The following is a 17,599-nucleotide window of genomic DNA, read 5'->3' on the forward strand; positions in this document are numbered from 1 at the left end:
CCACCTCTTTTAAACAGTTTTACGCTTGACAAAAGTAAGCTTGATATCTTCTCACACATTGTGACTTCACTGATAACTTCTACTCACACATTGTGACTTCACTGATAACTTCTACTCAGACATTGTGACTTCACTGATAACTTCTGCTCAGACATTGTTACATGGTTGATAATGTCTGCTCATGTCTCAATGTCTTGATACGAGGATTACGACTACGCAGGGTGATATAGGCAAATGGGACAATAAAATGATTTATTATATACTTAGTGGTAAATACAGATAAATTGTATGTTTAATACAATCATTGACAAACGTGCTGTATCAGCCACCCGTGATGATATCAATATCAGCACGGTTGCAAAGGCTTTATCACACCTTTAATCTGTATGACGTCACGTCATTGATTGCAGTCACTGTTGCAAAGGCTTTATCAAACCCCTAATCTGTATGACGTCATGTCAAACCTATAATCCGTATGACGTCATTTCAAACCTCCTTACCTGTATGACGTCATGTCACATAAAAAACATCTACGTGAGGTATATGTATATAATAAAGTGTATATGATATGGCCTTTTCAATATCACACACCGTATCAACCTTCAACCAATATAATCCCTCGAGCAGAGCTCTTGGGATTATATTGGTGTCTCGGGTTGATACGGGTGTGATATTGAAAAAGCCATATGATATTCTCTATTTATCACTATGACTTTAAGTGTAGAATAATAAAACTAAACACACATATTGAAGCAAAGGTTTTATTATACAATTCCTTCATAAAAATTATTGCACAATCATGATAACAATCCATCTTGCCACAGTAATGAAATACTTTAATAACACTTTTATTCATGGTTACAATTCATGATTTGTGGAATAAACTCCGATTCCTAAATTCTTCCTGAAACTAATCAAAGCAAAATTCACCGTTTGTTGAACATTTTTGTTGTTTTTGAATACAAACATAAAAAAAAAAATTGCACACAAAAGTTTTGATTCAGGAGATAGTTTATTTGAAGTCATGCATGGAATCAACTGTTGAAAGACTTTTTGTTAAACTTCTAAATAGTTTTATCAAATCGATATGAAATTACATTTGTACTTGTATGAACTAACAAGTTTCTTTAACATAAAAGTTTTTGATTTTGGAAAAAATGGATTAACAAAACTAAATATGAACAAAACCAAAAATAAATTGGCATAGATATCTGATAAGAGATTTAAAAAGACATTTTGTTTTTGGAAGAAGATCTAACAAATTTTCTAGTGAAGTGTACATGTTTTTTCATTCACATTCTGATATACTATATTTTTTAAAACTACTGAAACCATAATTTGTACATAATTGTTTTTATCAAGATTTTTGTGCCAACTAATAAAGAACTGCCTTAGATGAGTCCACTTGGTAAACATAATCACAATCTCTTGATAATATTTATAGCATGTCCTCACCCAAGTGTTCCATTAAGATGGTTTCACTGTACCCTGAAAGTAGTTTACAGGTAATTTTTGTGATACAAATTTTCTCAGACTTCGTGGTCATTCAAAACTGCAAATTTTTTAACCCATTGAAATGCATATTCTCTATCAAACTGATTTTTCAATTAATTTTCCACAAACAATGAAATAAGTAACAACTAATTTAACCACTTCCCAGTGTTTGTATATTTGTAGCTGCTTATCTTGCTATATTAGATTTATTTTAAAATAAAATACACATTTTATAACGAAACTTAAGTTCCCACATTTTCCTCTTTAGATTCAGTCTCTATGTTGTCCTTTGAATTTTGAATAATGTCACATTTTTTCTCAGTAGCAAATTTAACAGCGTTCTGCAGAATAATTTTCTCACATCTCCTTAACTGTATTATAAATAGTTTATTGTCTGGTATACCAGATTCCATTAACAGATTGGTATCCTCCTGTAATAAAAACAGAATATATAAGACACAGAATAAAGAAAGATGTGTAAGAAACAATATGATACTGTTTCATTTATATCGCTTCACAATTTGTCATGGAAAATAATTTTACCCTCAATCATAGAAAATAGGTCCAATTTGCCCCTGGATTCCCTCAGGTTTCAGTAAACAAGAGAGGCTGCACCATAATGACAGGTCTTGTAATAATAGAGATAAAAATCTGTAATGTTGGACATCAACATGATATCACAGATCAGTTATACAAAATATGTTCTTTTCCTGAAGTTTTCAGATGAATTAAGAATATCCTAGTATTTCAGCAAACATTTAGTCAATAATGAAAGAAAGTTCATTAACATGATTCTATTCTGTAATAAACAGCTGCGCCATGAGCGCATGATACGCCCGTCGTCTTGTGTGTGAATTTTTATGCAATAAGCATAAATAGTTTCTGACATACGGCGTGACATGCAAAAACCCCCCTTTTTTTTTTACAAAAAACTCAATATCTCTAAAATAAAATTTTGAATCAAAACCAAAAAGTATACAGATCTTTAGATTAATATAACTAAGAAGTGTGTAAAATTTTAAGCAATAATCATAAATCGTTTTTGAGATATGGCGCGACATGTGAAAACCCCCCCTTTTAAAAAAAAAAAAATCAATATCTCAAAAATAAGATCTTGTATCAAAACCAAAAAGTATACAGATCTTTAGATTAATATAACTAAGAAGTGTGTAAAATTTTAAGCAATAATCATAAATCGTTTTTGAGATACGGCGCGACATGTGAAAAACCCCTCCCCCTTTTTTTACAAAATACTCAATAACTCAAAAATAAAATTTTGAATCATCACCAAAAAGTATACAGATCTTAAGGTTAATATAACTAAGAAGTGTGTAAAGTTTTAAGCAATAATCATAAACTGTTTTTGAGATACGGCGCGACATGTGAAAAACCCCTCCCCCTTTTTTAACAAAATACTCAATATCTCTAAAATAAAATTTTGAATCATCACCAAAAAGTATACAGATCTTAAGATTAATATAACTGAGAAGTGTGTAAAGTTTTAAGCAATAATCATTAACTGTTTTTGAGATACGGCGCGACATGTGAACAAAAACACACACCTGTTTTAGTTACTAAGTCCCGTAACTCAAAAAGTTTTAATCTTATTTTCACCAAAAAGTATACAGATCGTTTGACCATCATAAGAAACAACTATGTTAAGTTTCATGAAATTTGGATAAGTCATTCTCAAGTTACGGTGCGACATGTTAACGCCAGACAGACAGACGGACGGACCCCGGACATTTGTATACCATAATACGTCCCGTCAAAAATTTGACGGGCGTATAATAAAAAAAAGTTAAAAAATAATAACACTATCATACCTCCGCTGTGGTATCATAAGCCCTCAGTAACAATGCCAGTCTTGTTTCTAAAAATTTCCACAATTTTTCTTCATTCTCCACATTAATTGGTGTGTTGACATCACCCATCTTTTCTAGGTCTTCTTCTGTCATGTTCTCACAGTCATAACAGGAGATTTCATCTACAATAAAGTCAATTACAATAAAGTCAGCAACACCCTTTAGACATTTTATGGAAAAAATATATTAAATTCTATAGTTACTTTACATTTTCAAAATGTCTGTGCTGTTGAAAACAAAAATAGTTTGAAATCTTCAGGACATATATCTTTCTTAAATTGCTTTTCTTAATTTCCCTTACCTCACAATACGTAGATATGCTCAAAATCTAATGCAGTATTTTTAATGCCCAAAATCCAATGCTTGTATTTTTAATGCTCAAAATCTAATACTGTATTATCAAACTAAAAAATACAAGATCAGAACAATATTGAAATAACTTATTACGAACGAATACAGCATTATGGATCGAATTCCCCTATATAGATATGTAAAACTTACCTTCCGTCATATTAAATACTCTAAGAAAAGATACAAGGTGTGGATCTACAGGGATTTCCCCTGAGTAAATAAAGAACATTCTGGACCTAAAAAATACAAAAATACATATAACAATGTTATTCCTTTGTCAGCATATACAGTGTTTACTTACTGTATGCTGTCTTGAGCTTATAGTGAGGTGAAAGCTACCCTGAGATGAAGAACAGCAATAAAAGCTCTGTTCCTTTACTTTTGGTTTCTTTTCTTGTGTGTGTTTTGATTTTGTGTCATGAATTTATAAACTATATCCTTATTTTCATGACTTACTTAAACCATATCCTGTTTTAAGTGGAGTCATAATGAAGCATGAAAGCAACCTATAAACCCTGTTCAACTTGACATGTTTCTTCATGAGTACAATTAATAGTAGTTTTGAAAAGTGCTTTTCTGGGGTACTTTATGTTTGCTCCTCTCTAGGCAATTGAACATATGTACTTCCTATATTCATGAAACCACTCCCCCTTATATAAAAATGTAACTGTCATTATAATCTGTTTAATAAAGTAAAGTATATTCTTCATTTTGGGTTAACTATAAACATCTTAATCTTTACTTACGGAGCTAAACCAAGAGCTGTTAATAATTTGGTTTTTTTGTCAATAAGGCTATCACTTTTACTAATTCCTGAAAAAAAATCCTTACTTGATTTAATCATAAATTTTAAAGAGGTAAGCTGCTGAATTCACAATAATAACATTTTCATAAATTAAGTATTTCTACAACATTAGAAGATTACAAAATTATGGTTACATAAGGATAAGTGTAAATATAAAAATAAGAAGATGTGGTATAATTGCCAATGAGACAACTCTCCACCAGAGACCAAATAACATAGAAGATAACAACTATAGGTCACTGTATGACCTTCAACATTGAGCAGAACATTAATATAATGGAATATGTAGACAGCTCTCTCACAAGCAAAAAACCCTAACTGTAAAATATAAGGGCATACACTACAGGTACGGGGACACATTCTACTGCATCCACACAGCATGAGTAACAAACCCTGTTGTAAATATAAAAATAAGCATTGGATAAATCAGAATTTTTGTCGGGGGAAAAAGATGTCTCTGGATTTTTCATATGAAATATAAAAAAAAACATATACTGTGGATTCAGTTATTTTCGTGCTGCCAATTTTCATGGATAGAAGAACATTACATTTTCTTTGATACTAAATTTCATTTTTGTTGTTAAAAAACTTTGGAAGCTGTCATTGTCAAACACAAAACTTTTAACAGTGTATGTTAACCCTTCATAATTATCATATAAGTTCATATATCATGTATATTATTTAACACTAAATTACAACTATTCAACTTTGTTATCCCATAAAATATACCTAATTTAATAGCTGTTCTATCCATATCATTCTCTGGGTAAACAAATCCATTATGTACTAGTAACTCAGCATTTGATCTGGCCCCATAAAATATACTGATCTGGAAACCACAAGAGGTATACATAGTTATTCTAATAACACAAAATTCAGTCCATATGAAAATGTGCTTCATTATAGGAACAAGTCAGAAACTCCTTCACACTGAACTATGTTTATTGACATCAATAAGTACACAATAGCGACAATACACTGTCATACAAGTGAGAGGTTTAGCTAGCTATAAAACCAGGTTTTATACATAAGGAAATGCCTGTACCAAGTCAGGACTATGATAGTTGTTTTTTTCCATTCGTTTGATGTGTTTGAGCTTTTGATTTTGTCATTTGATAACGAACTTTTCATTTTTATTTTTCCTTGGAGTTTGGTATTTTTGTTATTTTACTTTTATTATCAATAAGTACACTATATAATCAATAAGTACACTATATAATCAATAAGTACACCATGTCATCAATAGATGCACTACACTGTATGACATAAACAAGTACACTATGTCTCCAATTATGTAGTAAATTGTAATGAATATAGGATGATATTACAAATTTACAAATGAAATACTTTAAGAACCATGCATAATGGAAGTTCATAATGTACACTTTATAAATTGTAACTAGAGAGGGGGAGATACCAAAGGGATATTCAAACTTATAAGTCAAAAAATAAAATGACAAAGCCATGTCAGAAAACGAAAAAAAAAACAAGAAAAAAACAAGAAAAGACAAATAACAGTCTACAAAACAAAACAGAAAACAATATCTGAGCAACATGAACCCTACCAGAAAGGGTGATCTATAAATGGTAAAATGTTCAATACTGTAAATTCAGAAATTATTGTGAATAATGCTATTGGGCGAGTATCGCAATAATAAGAACTCGCATTCTGATATCTGATCCATATATCTTAATGGACATTTTCCTGAAATCGCAATAATTAATCTCGCATTTTTGTACATACTTCAAAAATAGCAATAATAAATGCACACAGTAATTTGTGAATTTACAGTATTTCATAGATGCCAAGTTTCCAGATATTGGTTGGACCCTCCAAATATTTTTTCCCAACATAAGAACACATGATCATCACATGCTTGTATATTTCACAAATAACGTTTTTATCATATTTAACATAGTTGTCCCAGGAAAGTAGAGAACAAAATTTCCATCAAAAATCAAGAAAGTTGATCTAAAATAATCCTGTATAATATCATTTCAAAATCAAAATTATGTCATCACCAAGTAAAGTAGCATTTTCATACATTTATTCCATAATGTTGTTAGCACTTGAATATTTTTTAAAAGCCAAATCATATTTCCCCACCTGCAAGGGTACAGAGATAATAACAAGCAAGGTAAATAATTTATCATAGTAATTATCAATATGTTGACTGCCATGACAGAAGACATGTTACTCTAGCATTGTAATGGTATTAGTTGTTCATTGAAGATCTTTAAGAAATACTCTTGAAAAAGAACAGCAATAAAAGGGATATATGTATAGGATAAAAACATGTAAGATGTTTGTTTGTTCGTGTTTAAAGCCATTTTCAGCACACTTAGCAATATCATGACATCCAGATTTTATTTGTGGCGGACACCATAATACCCTAAGAGAACCAACGACCTTTTGCAGGAAAACTAGCAACCCTTGTGAATTAAGAACAGGTTCGAAAAAACAAACTTTTTCTTTTGAACTCACAACCTTAAGAGTTGACAGGCTAGTGATAACTGTATATGAACAACTGAGACAACTCAGCCACCAAGGCCCCTCAGATAATACCCATGTGCGAGATGATATATCAGTGAAACAACAAGCCTACAACACACTTTCATTGCATGTAAATAGATGTGATAGTGTTTAAAAATTATCCAGATAATATTGTCTGATGTATATCCACCCGACATCCCATCTTTCTTCCTAAATAGTAAGTTTGCTCACCTGTTCACCTTGTTTAAATTCCTTCAAAGCAAAACAGTCACTGCAGTCTGATTCTAAGTTGTAATCTGTTGTTATCTGAAAATTGATTGTTAAAACAGTGTTTCATTTATCTAATAAAATAAAATAATAACAAAATATTATTGAGAAACAGTGTAGTCCCATGCAAAAGAAAATTTCTGAGGTGGCCTTTTAAAATCTATCCCCAAAACAACAATTTTTTTTTCTTGTTTGTCTGTCACATAGATTATTAGAGGGATTTACAGCATCTGAGCTGAAATTTTTGCCCTCAAAATCCTACATAACCTACTATGCAGAGTAGACATAAAATTATCTATGCATTGAGCTGGTTTAATCCAATCAATATTCATGTACCTGTACCTGTCCCATAACTGGAACATAAGAAAGTTGTAATCTCTATTAAATTGTTTAAACTATTTAGCCATGTCCCAAGGTTATGCCCCATCCCTACTGTGAAATCCATATATGTACATCTTAGTGGTTGTCATCATAGAGGTTGTCAGCATAGAGGTTGTCAGCATAGAGGTTGTCAGCATAGAGGTTGTCATCATCTCTTTATCGTTGATGACTGTTCATTTAATTTAAGGATGTTGTGCTAACATTATCTTTGATTATCTCAGTTGGTTTGTCTCTCAGGTTATACTTTTTCTGGAGAGTTAAGATATTACTGTACAGTGTGCATGGCTTATTAACATACTAAACCAAAATACATTTTGTACTGAGATCTTCATTTTTTATCTGGATGCTGTTTCAATTTTCCATGCAGGTTTTTTTTTTTCAAAGCAAGCAACATCCATCAAATTTTATCAGAACTGCTTCATAAGTTCATAATCACCCCCTTTAAATTTTACAGAAAGCATTAGGTTGCTACAATCAGTGAAGGAATCTCATTATCAAACTAAAAAATATGTTTACATTACTCTGGAAGTGTTAGGGTTTAGCTATTTGAATAAATGAACTTTCAGTAAAACAATAATTCCTGACAAACTTACTGTTCCATTACAGTGATTACACATATCCCACATTGGTATCAGACCAAATGTGATCTTACTGCCATCTGGTGTAGGGATCTGATTTTGTCTGGTCATAACTGTAGAAACTGCCCATCTGAAAAAATATTGAAGAAGTGTTTGAAATCATAAATAAATTACACCAAGATTGTGTCATAATTGATAATTTTTTTAACTCCATGAACACAAACTCAAATCTAAAATTTATAACAAAACAGTTATCTCCCCTTTGTAAATATAAATAAATGAAATACATACAAAAAACTAAGAGCTATAAGCTTGCATTAATAACATTTTGTTTTTTTAAATCCCATAAAAACTGGACAAAAGTATTATTACAACTATGTCTCACCTGTAATCATCAAAAGTAAAGCAGTCTTTTATTGGCAGCTTTGATGTTGTTGGCAAATTCTAAAAGAATCCAAAACAATTAAAGTAATTTAAAGTGTAACAAGCAATGTTGCTTGCCTAGAAATATTAAATATTCTAAAATGTCTTGGAATCTCCTTGACTAATTACAGAAATAATTATTCTTTACTGGAAGTTGGAACTGTTAAAACAGTATCTTTATACTTTTGTCAATTGAAGCTCAACATTACATAATAATGGTGATTTTCATGTTTTCTTTTAAAATTTAAATAGGAAGTCAGATAAAACAAGTGAATCTGTGAGCTACTGCCCACTAATGATACCCCCGTCTCGCTAAAAGTATAAGGTAAACAGGAATTTGTTGAGTGATGAATCTGAAATCGCATCACACGGTATAGCTGACTCATATAAACCCTGAAAGCAAATTACAGAAATCCTTGTAAAGTAGTTCCTGAGAAAGATGCGACGAAAAATATTCATGAGACGGACGGACTGACGGATGGAAAGTCAGAGGTAAAACAGTATACCCCCACTTTTTTAATGAAAAGTTCTGTTATCAAACCAGGAGGAGGCAAGTACATTATATGTCATGGTTTGTAGCTGCATCCTTCACCCACAAACCGTTATAAACATCATATCTTTGGAACAGCCAAAAATTGCAATTCAAGATGTGAGTCAACACAGATTAACTGTAAAGATGACTAAATAACATATTCAAAGAAGCTGCAGTTAGTTACCTGAAATAATCTGTAAAAGTAGGCATACTGTCTTGCTATGTTTTTTAACTGATTATAACAATCACCTAGAAAAGATATGTATAATAAAACATCATTATACTGAATTTATTATTGTTTTAAGCATGAGAATAAGTGTCTGTACATTTCAAAATTTGTACAATAACAACCCTGATCTGAAATATAAATAATTATTTATGTTGATCCAGTTTGCAGGTATGGATTCAGAAACTTGGTTTACAGAACGTAGATGCTTTAAATTGGTTACATGCATACAAAGCAACGCAAAATGGTAATTGCATATTTGGCATGTCTATAATAAAAACATCAGGCATTTCTTTAAAAGGTATGTAAGAATTTTTACCAAATTTTTCTCTTTCTTTATTGTATACAGTGGAATCATTTTTTGAGGAATATTACTTTATATCCATCTTCTTGTTCTATCTACACTTTCTCCTTTACTTCAAGTCACCATGGAAACATATCTAGTTTTATAAAAAACAGATGAAATAATGTATTGTTGCCTCAAAGACTGCTACATCATATCAATGCTTAAAGAAATTTTCAGAATGATCCCTCAACAAAATGTACGCCAGATTCTTAAAACAAAACAAGGCTTCTGATAACTGGACCTTTGCACCAATGGGGATAAACCTACTTATTCCAAGGGAGATAACTTACTTTGTACAGGAGAGCCTTTCAAAAGTTTGATTTCATCCTCTGTAAAGTAGAGTGGTGTACAATATGAATCTGGTAATACATCTATCATAAGTTAAGGTTATAAATATATAGCCATTTGTCACTCTATGCATTATGTCTCAAGTTGGTAGTAACAACTTGTATTGGGACTTTGAAGTGTAAGGACCAAAGGGTGGACCTTGGAGTGTAAGGACCAAAGGGTTTTTCCAAAAACTGAGAATCAGGGCTACTATGGTTTTAAACTTGAGTGTTCTTGGTTAAGCTGATAAACTCCACACTTAACAACAACATAAAAAGAATTAGGTCAACATATCCAAGCAAATTAGGTGAACAATTTCAATTTAATTACACTGTTGAAATTCTGTCACTGGTGTCCATCATAAGCCTTGGAATAGGTATTATAAATGCTATACAATGACAATGTATTTTGTTTATTTTCCACAAGAGTTAAAAAAAAAATCCTACTAGTTTTTATTTTATATAAATTGTAGCTGAAGCCTAAAGTTACATTTTTGTAGCATGGGAAAGGGGAGGTAAGTCATTGTATTTTAATGAAAAAGTCCATTAAGAGTAGAAAACGGCTTTGTTAATTATGTAGCTTCCAAAATATTACCAGACATCATTGAGTGTATATGTTTGAGAAAGATTCTTGAAATAACAAAACGATATAATGCTTTATATGAATAATTGACCATTTGTAAGTCAGTTTCAGCTAAGTGAAAAATATATAAAAGGATATCAACATAAGGTTTCCAGAATGATTCAGGTATCTTCTTCTCACAGAGCAGGTGTAGTGCTAGTAGTATACTGGGCATGGCTTGTAACATTTTATCTTGTCCTATTAATGGCCCTACAAAAAAAAATGCATAAACTGTGGTCTAAAATGGGTTATAATGATTTACGTAATACACATAAACATTTGAATATTGTAAACACTCAGTAATAAAAATATAAAATATGATTGTCAATATTAAAAAAAATATGCAGATTGTTTCATCGTTTATGATTTCTCTTTCCATTAACTTATTTATAATTAAAATATTTTTATTTCCTCAAAAATGAGCTGACATGCACTGTTAATGACATTTTTATTTAACCATTGTTTTAGTTTTTAAATTTCTATGATGAAATGTGATGATGAAATGTGAAGCAGATCTACATGTATCATGATTAAAATATTTGCTGTCTGCTGATCACATAATTGGATTACAATATCCCTCACAACCATATTTGGTGCAGATGTTTTCAGTTTTTTTTTTAAAACTTGTTGCCTTATATTTGTATTTGGGATTTGCTCTATTGTTGACATATACCCTGTTTCAACATTTAAAAATCTTTTACATTCATGATATCTTAATCCATCATTAAATATTAAAGGCTTTTCCATAAAAACATACATAGGACCCAGGGAAGGCACTTAAAGATGTCAACTGAGAGTTGGTGTTTTTGGACAGTGAAAGTGTAAGAGATATTATAAATTTGCATCTACAGAAGGAGGTAACCCCATTTTCAAAGTGCCTTCCTGGGTACAATGCTTTAATGGAACAGCCCTAAATTTTATATATTACCCAATACTGAATCCCTGGCTGTTTGTGTTGTCATCATGACTTTTCTAGGTATGGTTAAAAATGGATCAGCCTCCTGCAGAAAGAATATATTGTTAATATATATACACATGTATTGCTCCTAAAAATCTAAAGAAAGTGTGTAATCCTAATGTAACTGAGAAAACTCATTTAATGGAAGCCATCTTCAAGTTTCAGATTTTTTTTATAGGTTTCCTGAAAAGAGCAAATTTGCCTTAGAGCTATTGTCAAACCTGCTATAAAGGTCATCTCTGTTAAAAGAAAACCTGTCTTGTGTTGCTGTAGTAATAAATATGCATTTTGAACCTCAATACAAATGTGGTCCAACTTGTGAGGTCAGTTTTATCTGGTCCTGAGGGTGACCAATATATACATCTATCATACATTGTATTTTTGTTAATAAGATTATCATCCTTGCTAAAAAAAATTATAGCCGACTATACAGTAATTCTGTATGTGTTCTCCCTAGAATTTTCAAATAGCACCACGGAAATTAACATAGCACTGGTTTTCCAAAAATATAGCACCATGGCCCCTACACATTCTATTATAAAATCATCCAAGATAGCACCAGGGTAGAAAATATAGCACCAGGGTACCATGGTGCTTTATGGCCCTGGGGAGAACACTGACTACTGTATGGGTTTTTCTTCTCAATGCTGAAGGCTGTACGGTTGCCTATAATTGCTTACATCCACTTCATTTGAATTTTGGATAGTTGTATCATTGGCAATCATACCACATCTCCTTATTTTTGTATTGTGTTAATAAAAAGTTATAAAAGCTATCTATTAATAATTATCTGCTAATCAATTAAGCACTAACTTTGAGATCTTTGGTGGCTTGTAAGTCATATTGTTAATCAATTTAGCACTAACTTTGAGATCTTTGGTGGCTTGCAAGCCATATCCACATCCAGGGAAGTTCTTTATCTCTACCACACTTGTTTCTACCCCATTACTATGTAACCATTCTGTAAAGCCTGGGAAGTTCTTCTCTCTGTCTACTGCAGGAGTACCTAGAACTAGAAATAAAATATGACTCTCAATACTTCATGACTGGATAAATATTATATATATGTGTCGAGCCATGTTAGTCACTGCTATTACAAAACAATAAGTTGAAAAAAGACAGACAACATGGACAAAACCATGCTCAAAAGAAAAAGACAAATGATTGTCCACATACCACTAGTGACTTCACAGAAAATTAAAGACTGAGAAATACTAACAAATCTTAAAGGTCATGTCAGGAACTATGTAAGGGTAAAAAGTTCATGCGCTACTAGTGGTCCTTTACAAATCTTTATAAATGACTTTGAAACACTACAGTAGTGCATGTTTTGCAAATCAAGTGTTGAAAATCGGTCAGAAAAAAAACATTTGGTCTGAACAAAGTGAACAGTTATTGCCAGTTAATACATGTACATGTAGATTTAAAGTTATTTGATTTATATTAAGTAAAATTAAACCTCTACATTTACGTTTGCTTGTAGAAACACATAAACAATTAATATAGAAGAATTGTCTAATTTATAACTTTTTTTTATCATAATAATCTGTGTAGTAGATACAGTGTGGTAACCATTTTAAAAATGATTAAAATGTGTCATTTACCTAATTGTCACAGGTGTTGTTTATATAACAATATAAATACTTTCCACTTGCTCAATATGACTTTTATTTGAATTCCACTATCATGAGCAATTGAGTTAAAAAGTCTTGATTTCTAATACTGTCCTTCATGTAGAAATAAAGTCTGTATATTTGTTTTTACAAATTGCCCCTGTTCATAAACCTATTATAATTATAGGTTCTTGTATGGTCCTCATTGTCTGAATCATAAAATTGAGAATGGAAATGGGGAATGTGTCAAAGAGACAACAACTCGACCAAAGAGCAGAAAACAGGTCAAGGCCACAATGGGGCTTCTACACAGCAAGAAAATACTGCACCCTGAGGCTGGCTTTAGCTGGCCCTAAAAAAAATGTATACTGGTTCAGAGAAAATGGATGTCGCACTAAACTCAAAAACATATAAATGAACCAAATAAGATATAAAGGGACAGAGTTTATAGTGACATGCTGGCATAGTTTTTTTCTATAGAAAATTAACAGCCTGATATATATATATATATATATATATTTTAAAAAAATAAAAGAAAGAGTTATAAAAGACAGCAACCACTGAAAGTCTCTAGAATACAGGCTTCTGGCTCTGGACAGGAATATTTGAATAAAAATTTGAAATGACAAATTACAAGGATTCTTGATAAGCATGTTATTATCAGCAAGACCTATTGGTACCATAACAATAATTTAACATGCCCTTTTATATGTACAGTGTATCAACGAATCTAGTTATAATATGACATCATAATGAACTAGATAAAAATCACTGCATCTCAAATTACTGGCTAACTGCACCAGACAATTAAACCAACATGTAGTTCAAATTAGTGTTGACCACATGATTGGGCATTTTATAACCAATGAGAGAAGATATTTAATTAAACTAACCTGACTGTAAGGTTGAGCATTTCATAACCAATGAGAGAAGAGATTTAAACTAACCTGACTGTAAAGTTGAACATTTTATAACCAATGAGAGAAGAGATTTAAACTAACCTGACTGTAAAGTTGAACATTTTATAACCAATGAGAGAAGAGATTTAAACTAACCTGACTGTAAAGTTGAACATTTTATAACCAATGAGAGAAAAGATTTAAACTAACCTGACTGTAAATTTATCAGTTTATCAACTAGAGCCTTGATCTTCATATACTCCTCCAACTCTTTTGGACCAGCTGCATTCACAGGATTGGAACAAACTGAAATACATGCGATATTTATGAAAAGCTTGCTGATTATAATGCAAATATCTAATAGTTTTAGTTTCAGAATGGATGAAAAATTTCTATCACTTTCAACCTTCCTAGATCACCTGATATCACCCCCTGGTTTTATGTTTCCAAGTAGTTTAAAGTATTGTGTGTTGTGAACATGTTTCATTGCTTTGAGGTTGGCCAAAAACAATTGCCCTATTAGATATAGATATACATCATTTGTACATGTTACTGAATATTTACCTTCTAATAGTTGATTGACTGTATCCAAGACTTCTTTCTTTTCACCTTTTGATAATTCCTTATGTTCAGGAGAAGCTGCAGCTGGCTTTTCTTTATTCTTTTTACTTTTCTTTCCCATTATTATTCTCACCTTTCTGAACAAAGAATGTTCATACAATCAAAATAACAGTAAACTTATTTGAATCAAATAAATTAAAAAAAACAAGGGTAAAACTTAATGCCCCCTCCGCTACGGCGGGGACATAAAAAAAAACCACATAATAAACCATTATTCATTATTTAATTATTTTGTAATGTTTATACTTTTCTTGTAAATATATGGATGGAATCACTTTCAGTTTATTGATATTCTATTGTCGGTTCATATGTATTGTAAAGGCCATCCTTCCAACTGACCATATTGCCTAGTTTAAAGCAGAATCTAAAAGATTTTATTGTCTTTCCAATTTTTTCTTCAAAAAATAATGTTTTGAGTTGTTTGAGTGGACTACAAATCTTTTTTTCAAGATTCATAATTGACTTTTGTAATAAGATTGACCAAAATCGAGTGAAAATGTTGTCAAAATATTAGAAAATACAAATGTTCAATGTACCATTGTGCAGGCATGAAATAGAGGATGTTTGGACATGTGTAAATTAGGATTTGACTACGAGAAAACATGTTATTTTCAGAGTTTTGAAGCTAGGCCTACGTAATATGTGGGTTTTACTGTCGCAAATTGAGTTTTCCTGGTTGTATAAATAAGGTTAGTGTAAACAGAACAGCAAATTTATGTATTGATTCTTTTGCCCTAAGAGTAGATATACTGTGATTTTACTTGTTGACGATATATAGATCATTTGTGCGTCTTCATATTACATGTATTAGACATTTTCTAGTTTTTTTGGGCCTAATTCCTCTTACTATCAAAATAAATAGTACCCTCTCAAATAGCACTGGTAATGCTATCGAAGTCTGGATCTATATTACACATTTTTTAAAAGTCAAATTTTATAGTCTTAAAATTTACCATAAATGGCAATACCCCATCTAAAACTAAAGACTGTGTTGAGTAAAACTAAAAGACAGAGACGGTACAAATAGCTGACTTACCAGTGAATGAATTAAGACTGAAAATAGCTATTGGAAAAGTGAAATGCTATAAATATTGTTAAAGGCTTTGATAAGTTCTACCACCAGCTGACAATGTGATATTAAATTTCAACAGTGGTATCTTACTAATTCCAACTTCCGCTGTGTTCTACGTCACCATATCTCGTATGTCGTTAAAGTGTAAAAATATTAAATACAAATAAAACTTAATGCGTATTAACATAATTAAAAAAAATCATTTAAAATTCAATAATATGAAAAACAATTTTTAAAATACTGAAAAACAAAATGACTTGATATTTCTACGACATGCCAAAAACAAGTCTGAAAAGTTACGTTTGGTATTTTGAAACACTAGAGATTTATCAGTAAAACAGATTATTCACGTTTCAAAACAGGTATAATAAATTGAACACAGACGGTGTGTAAGCTAGTTTACAATATTTTTCAAGTTATGATCGAATAGGGACACAGATTTTCTGAGAAAGCTAGTACTATACATGATTTATCACTGACAAAATAATGTGAATTCATTTTATTTATATCAGTCATCATGTAACTAGAAAACAACAACCTATTATTGTTGAATATACAATGTACACTACATACTCAAATGTTAATATCAACAGAAAATATTCTGGCATTAACTGGAGGGACAGTAGAGGGCTTTAGATAAGAAAATATACAATTTGGGTTTTCTGGTAATTACAATGTATGTTCATTTATTGAAATGAAAGGACCTATCTGATGAACGAAATAAGTGGACTTCAGTGTAACAATGATAATATGAGGCAACTGCTGAAATAACTTAGGCATTCATAAGACAACAAATATAACGTGGAACGTACATTGTATATTAAAATCTACCTATATTTGTTTAGGGGCCAGCTGAAGGACGCCTCCGGGTGCGGGAGTTTCTCTCGCTGCATTGAAGACCCATTGGTGGCCTTCGGCTGTTGTCTGCTCTATGGTCGGGTTGTTGTCTCTTTGACACATTCCCCATTTCCATTCTCAATTTTAAGAACACATAAAGTAACCAAGGATGTGACGTTACATAAGGAACACCAAAGTGTAACGTTACGTTATGCGCAATTAAAGTCATTACATTTCTCCATTTCTTCAAAAGTTTTGATCAATCATTTCAAATAAAGTGCTGTTGAATAAATTAATGTTCAAAATTAAAGTTTAAATTTTACAGTCCATATTTCACTGATGATATCATATTTGATATTTACAGCTGTCTATATTTGAAATCACACTACACAGTCTCTAAATCTAGCAGGTGGTCTTCTTGTTCGGATTGGCATCTCTCTTCTTCATCCTTGTGCAACCATGTGTTTATCTCCATTCTGTTTAGTGTGCATCAAAATTCTATCTTGCCACTTATGATTTGAGTTCGGAATGTCAATGTTATTTGCGAGTTTGAAGTGTGAAGAGTCACGAAACACTTTTCTTCCGTCTGACTTTCGTTGAGCTCCTATGCTTGATCCGGATATTTTGTATACGATATACGGTTCAAGTTCATATGCAGTTGACCATTTATTCCTTTTCTCTTGCTTGAATATGACACGGTCACTGATTTTAAACGAATGTTCTCTATACCTCCTTTTTGTGAATGTTTATTTAAAACATTTTGTTTGTATTCTTTGTCTCTTTGTTTGATCTTCTTGTTCGTGTTTTCAGTTTTATTGCTGTTCCTTACGTGGTCTAATTTAGTCCTTGCTGCTTTGTTTTTTATATCTGGTATTTTATGTTCAAATTT

At 31.5% G+C, this 17,599-nt stretch overlaps 1 protein-coding gene across 1 annotated transcript; it reads right to left on the bottom strand.

Annotated features, from left to right (window-relative positions):
* Nucleotides 1-747: 747 nt before the first annotated feature.
* LOC127739252 (actin-histidine N-methyltransferase-like) lies at nucleotides 748-15,990 on the bottom strand. The gene is made up of 16 exons (XM_052250871.1): nucleotides 15,838-15,990; nucleotides 14,745-14,878; nucleotides 14,391-14,486; nucleotides 12,535-12,680; nucleotides 11,639-11,711; nucleotides 10,814-10,920; nucleotides 10,053-10,137; nucleotides 9,375-9,439; nucleotides 8,621-8,679; nucleotides 8,251-8,365; nucleotides 7,241-7,315; nucleotides 5,245-5,344; nucleotides 4,457-4,523; nucleotides 3,861-3,946; nucleotides 3,321-3,481; nucleotides 748-1,925 (listed from the first exon to the last, which is right to left on the bottom strand). The coding sequence occupies exons 2-16, from the start codon at nucleotides 14,860-14,862 to the stop codon at nucleotides 1,737-1,739; spliced, it is 1,542 nt and encodes a 513-aa protein (XP_052106831.1). The 5' UTR covers nucleotides 14,863-14,878; nucleotides 15,838-15,990; the 3' UTR covers nucleotides 748-1,736.
* Between the last annotated feature and the right edge of the window lie 1,609 nt (nucleotides 15,991-17,599).

The sequence above is a fragment of the Mytilus californianus genome, unplaced genomic scaffold (assembly GCF_021869535.1).
Source record: "Mytilus californianus isolate M0D057914Y unplaced genomic scaffold, xbMytCali1.0.p SCAF_4, whole genome shotgun sequence".
NCBI classification, from domain to species: Eukaryota; Metazoa; Mollusca; class Bivalvia; order Mytilida; family Mytilidae; genus Mytilus; species Mytilus californianus.

Excerpts from the sequence above, each read along its gene's own strand:
- LOC127739252 (XM_052250871.1), bottom strand. The coding sequence starts at position 14,862 with ATGGGAAAGAAAAGTAAAAAGAATAAAGAAAAGCCAGCTGCAGCTTCT. Across the intron at positions 8,680-9,374 it reads ACTTTTACAGATTATTTCAG|AATTTGCCAACAACATCAAA; the intron begins GTAACTAACTGC and ends GGATTCTTTTAG. Across the intron at positions 5,345-7,240 it reads AATTTAAACAAGGTGAACAG|ATCAGTATATTTTATGGGGC; the intron begins GTGAGCAAACTT and ends TGTGGTTTCCAG.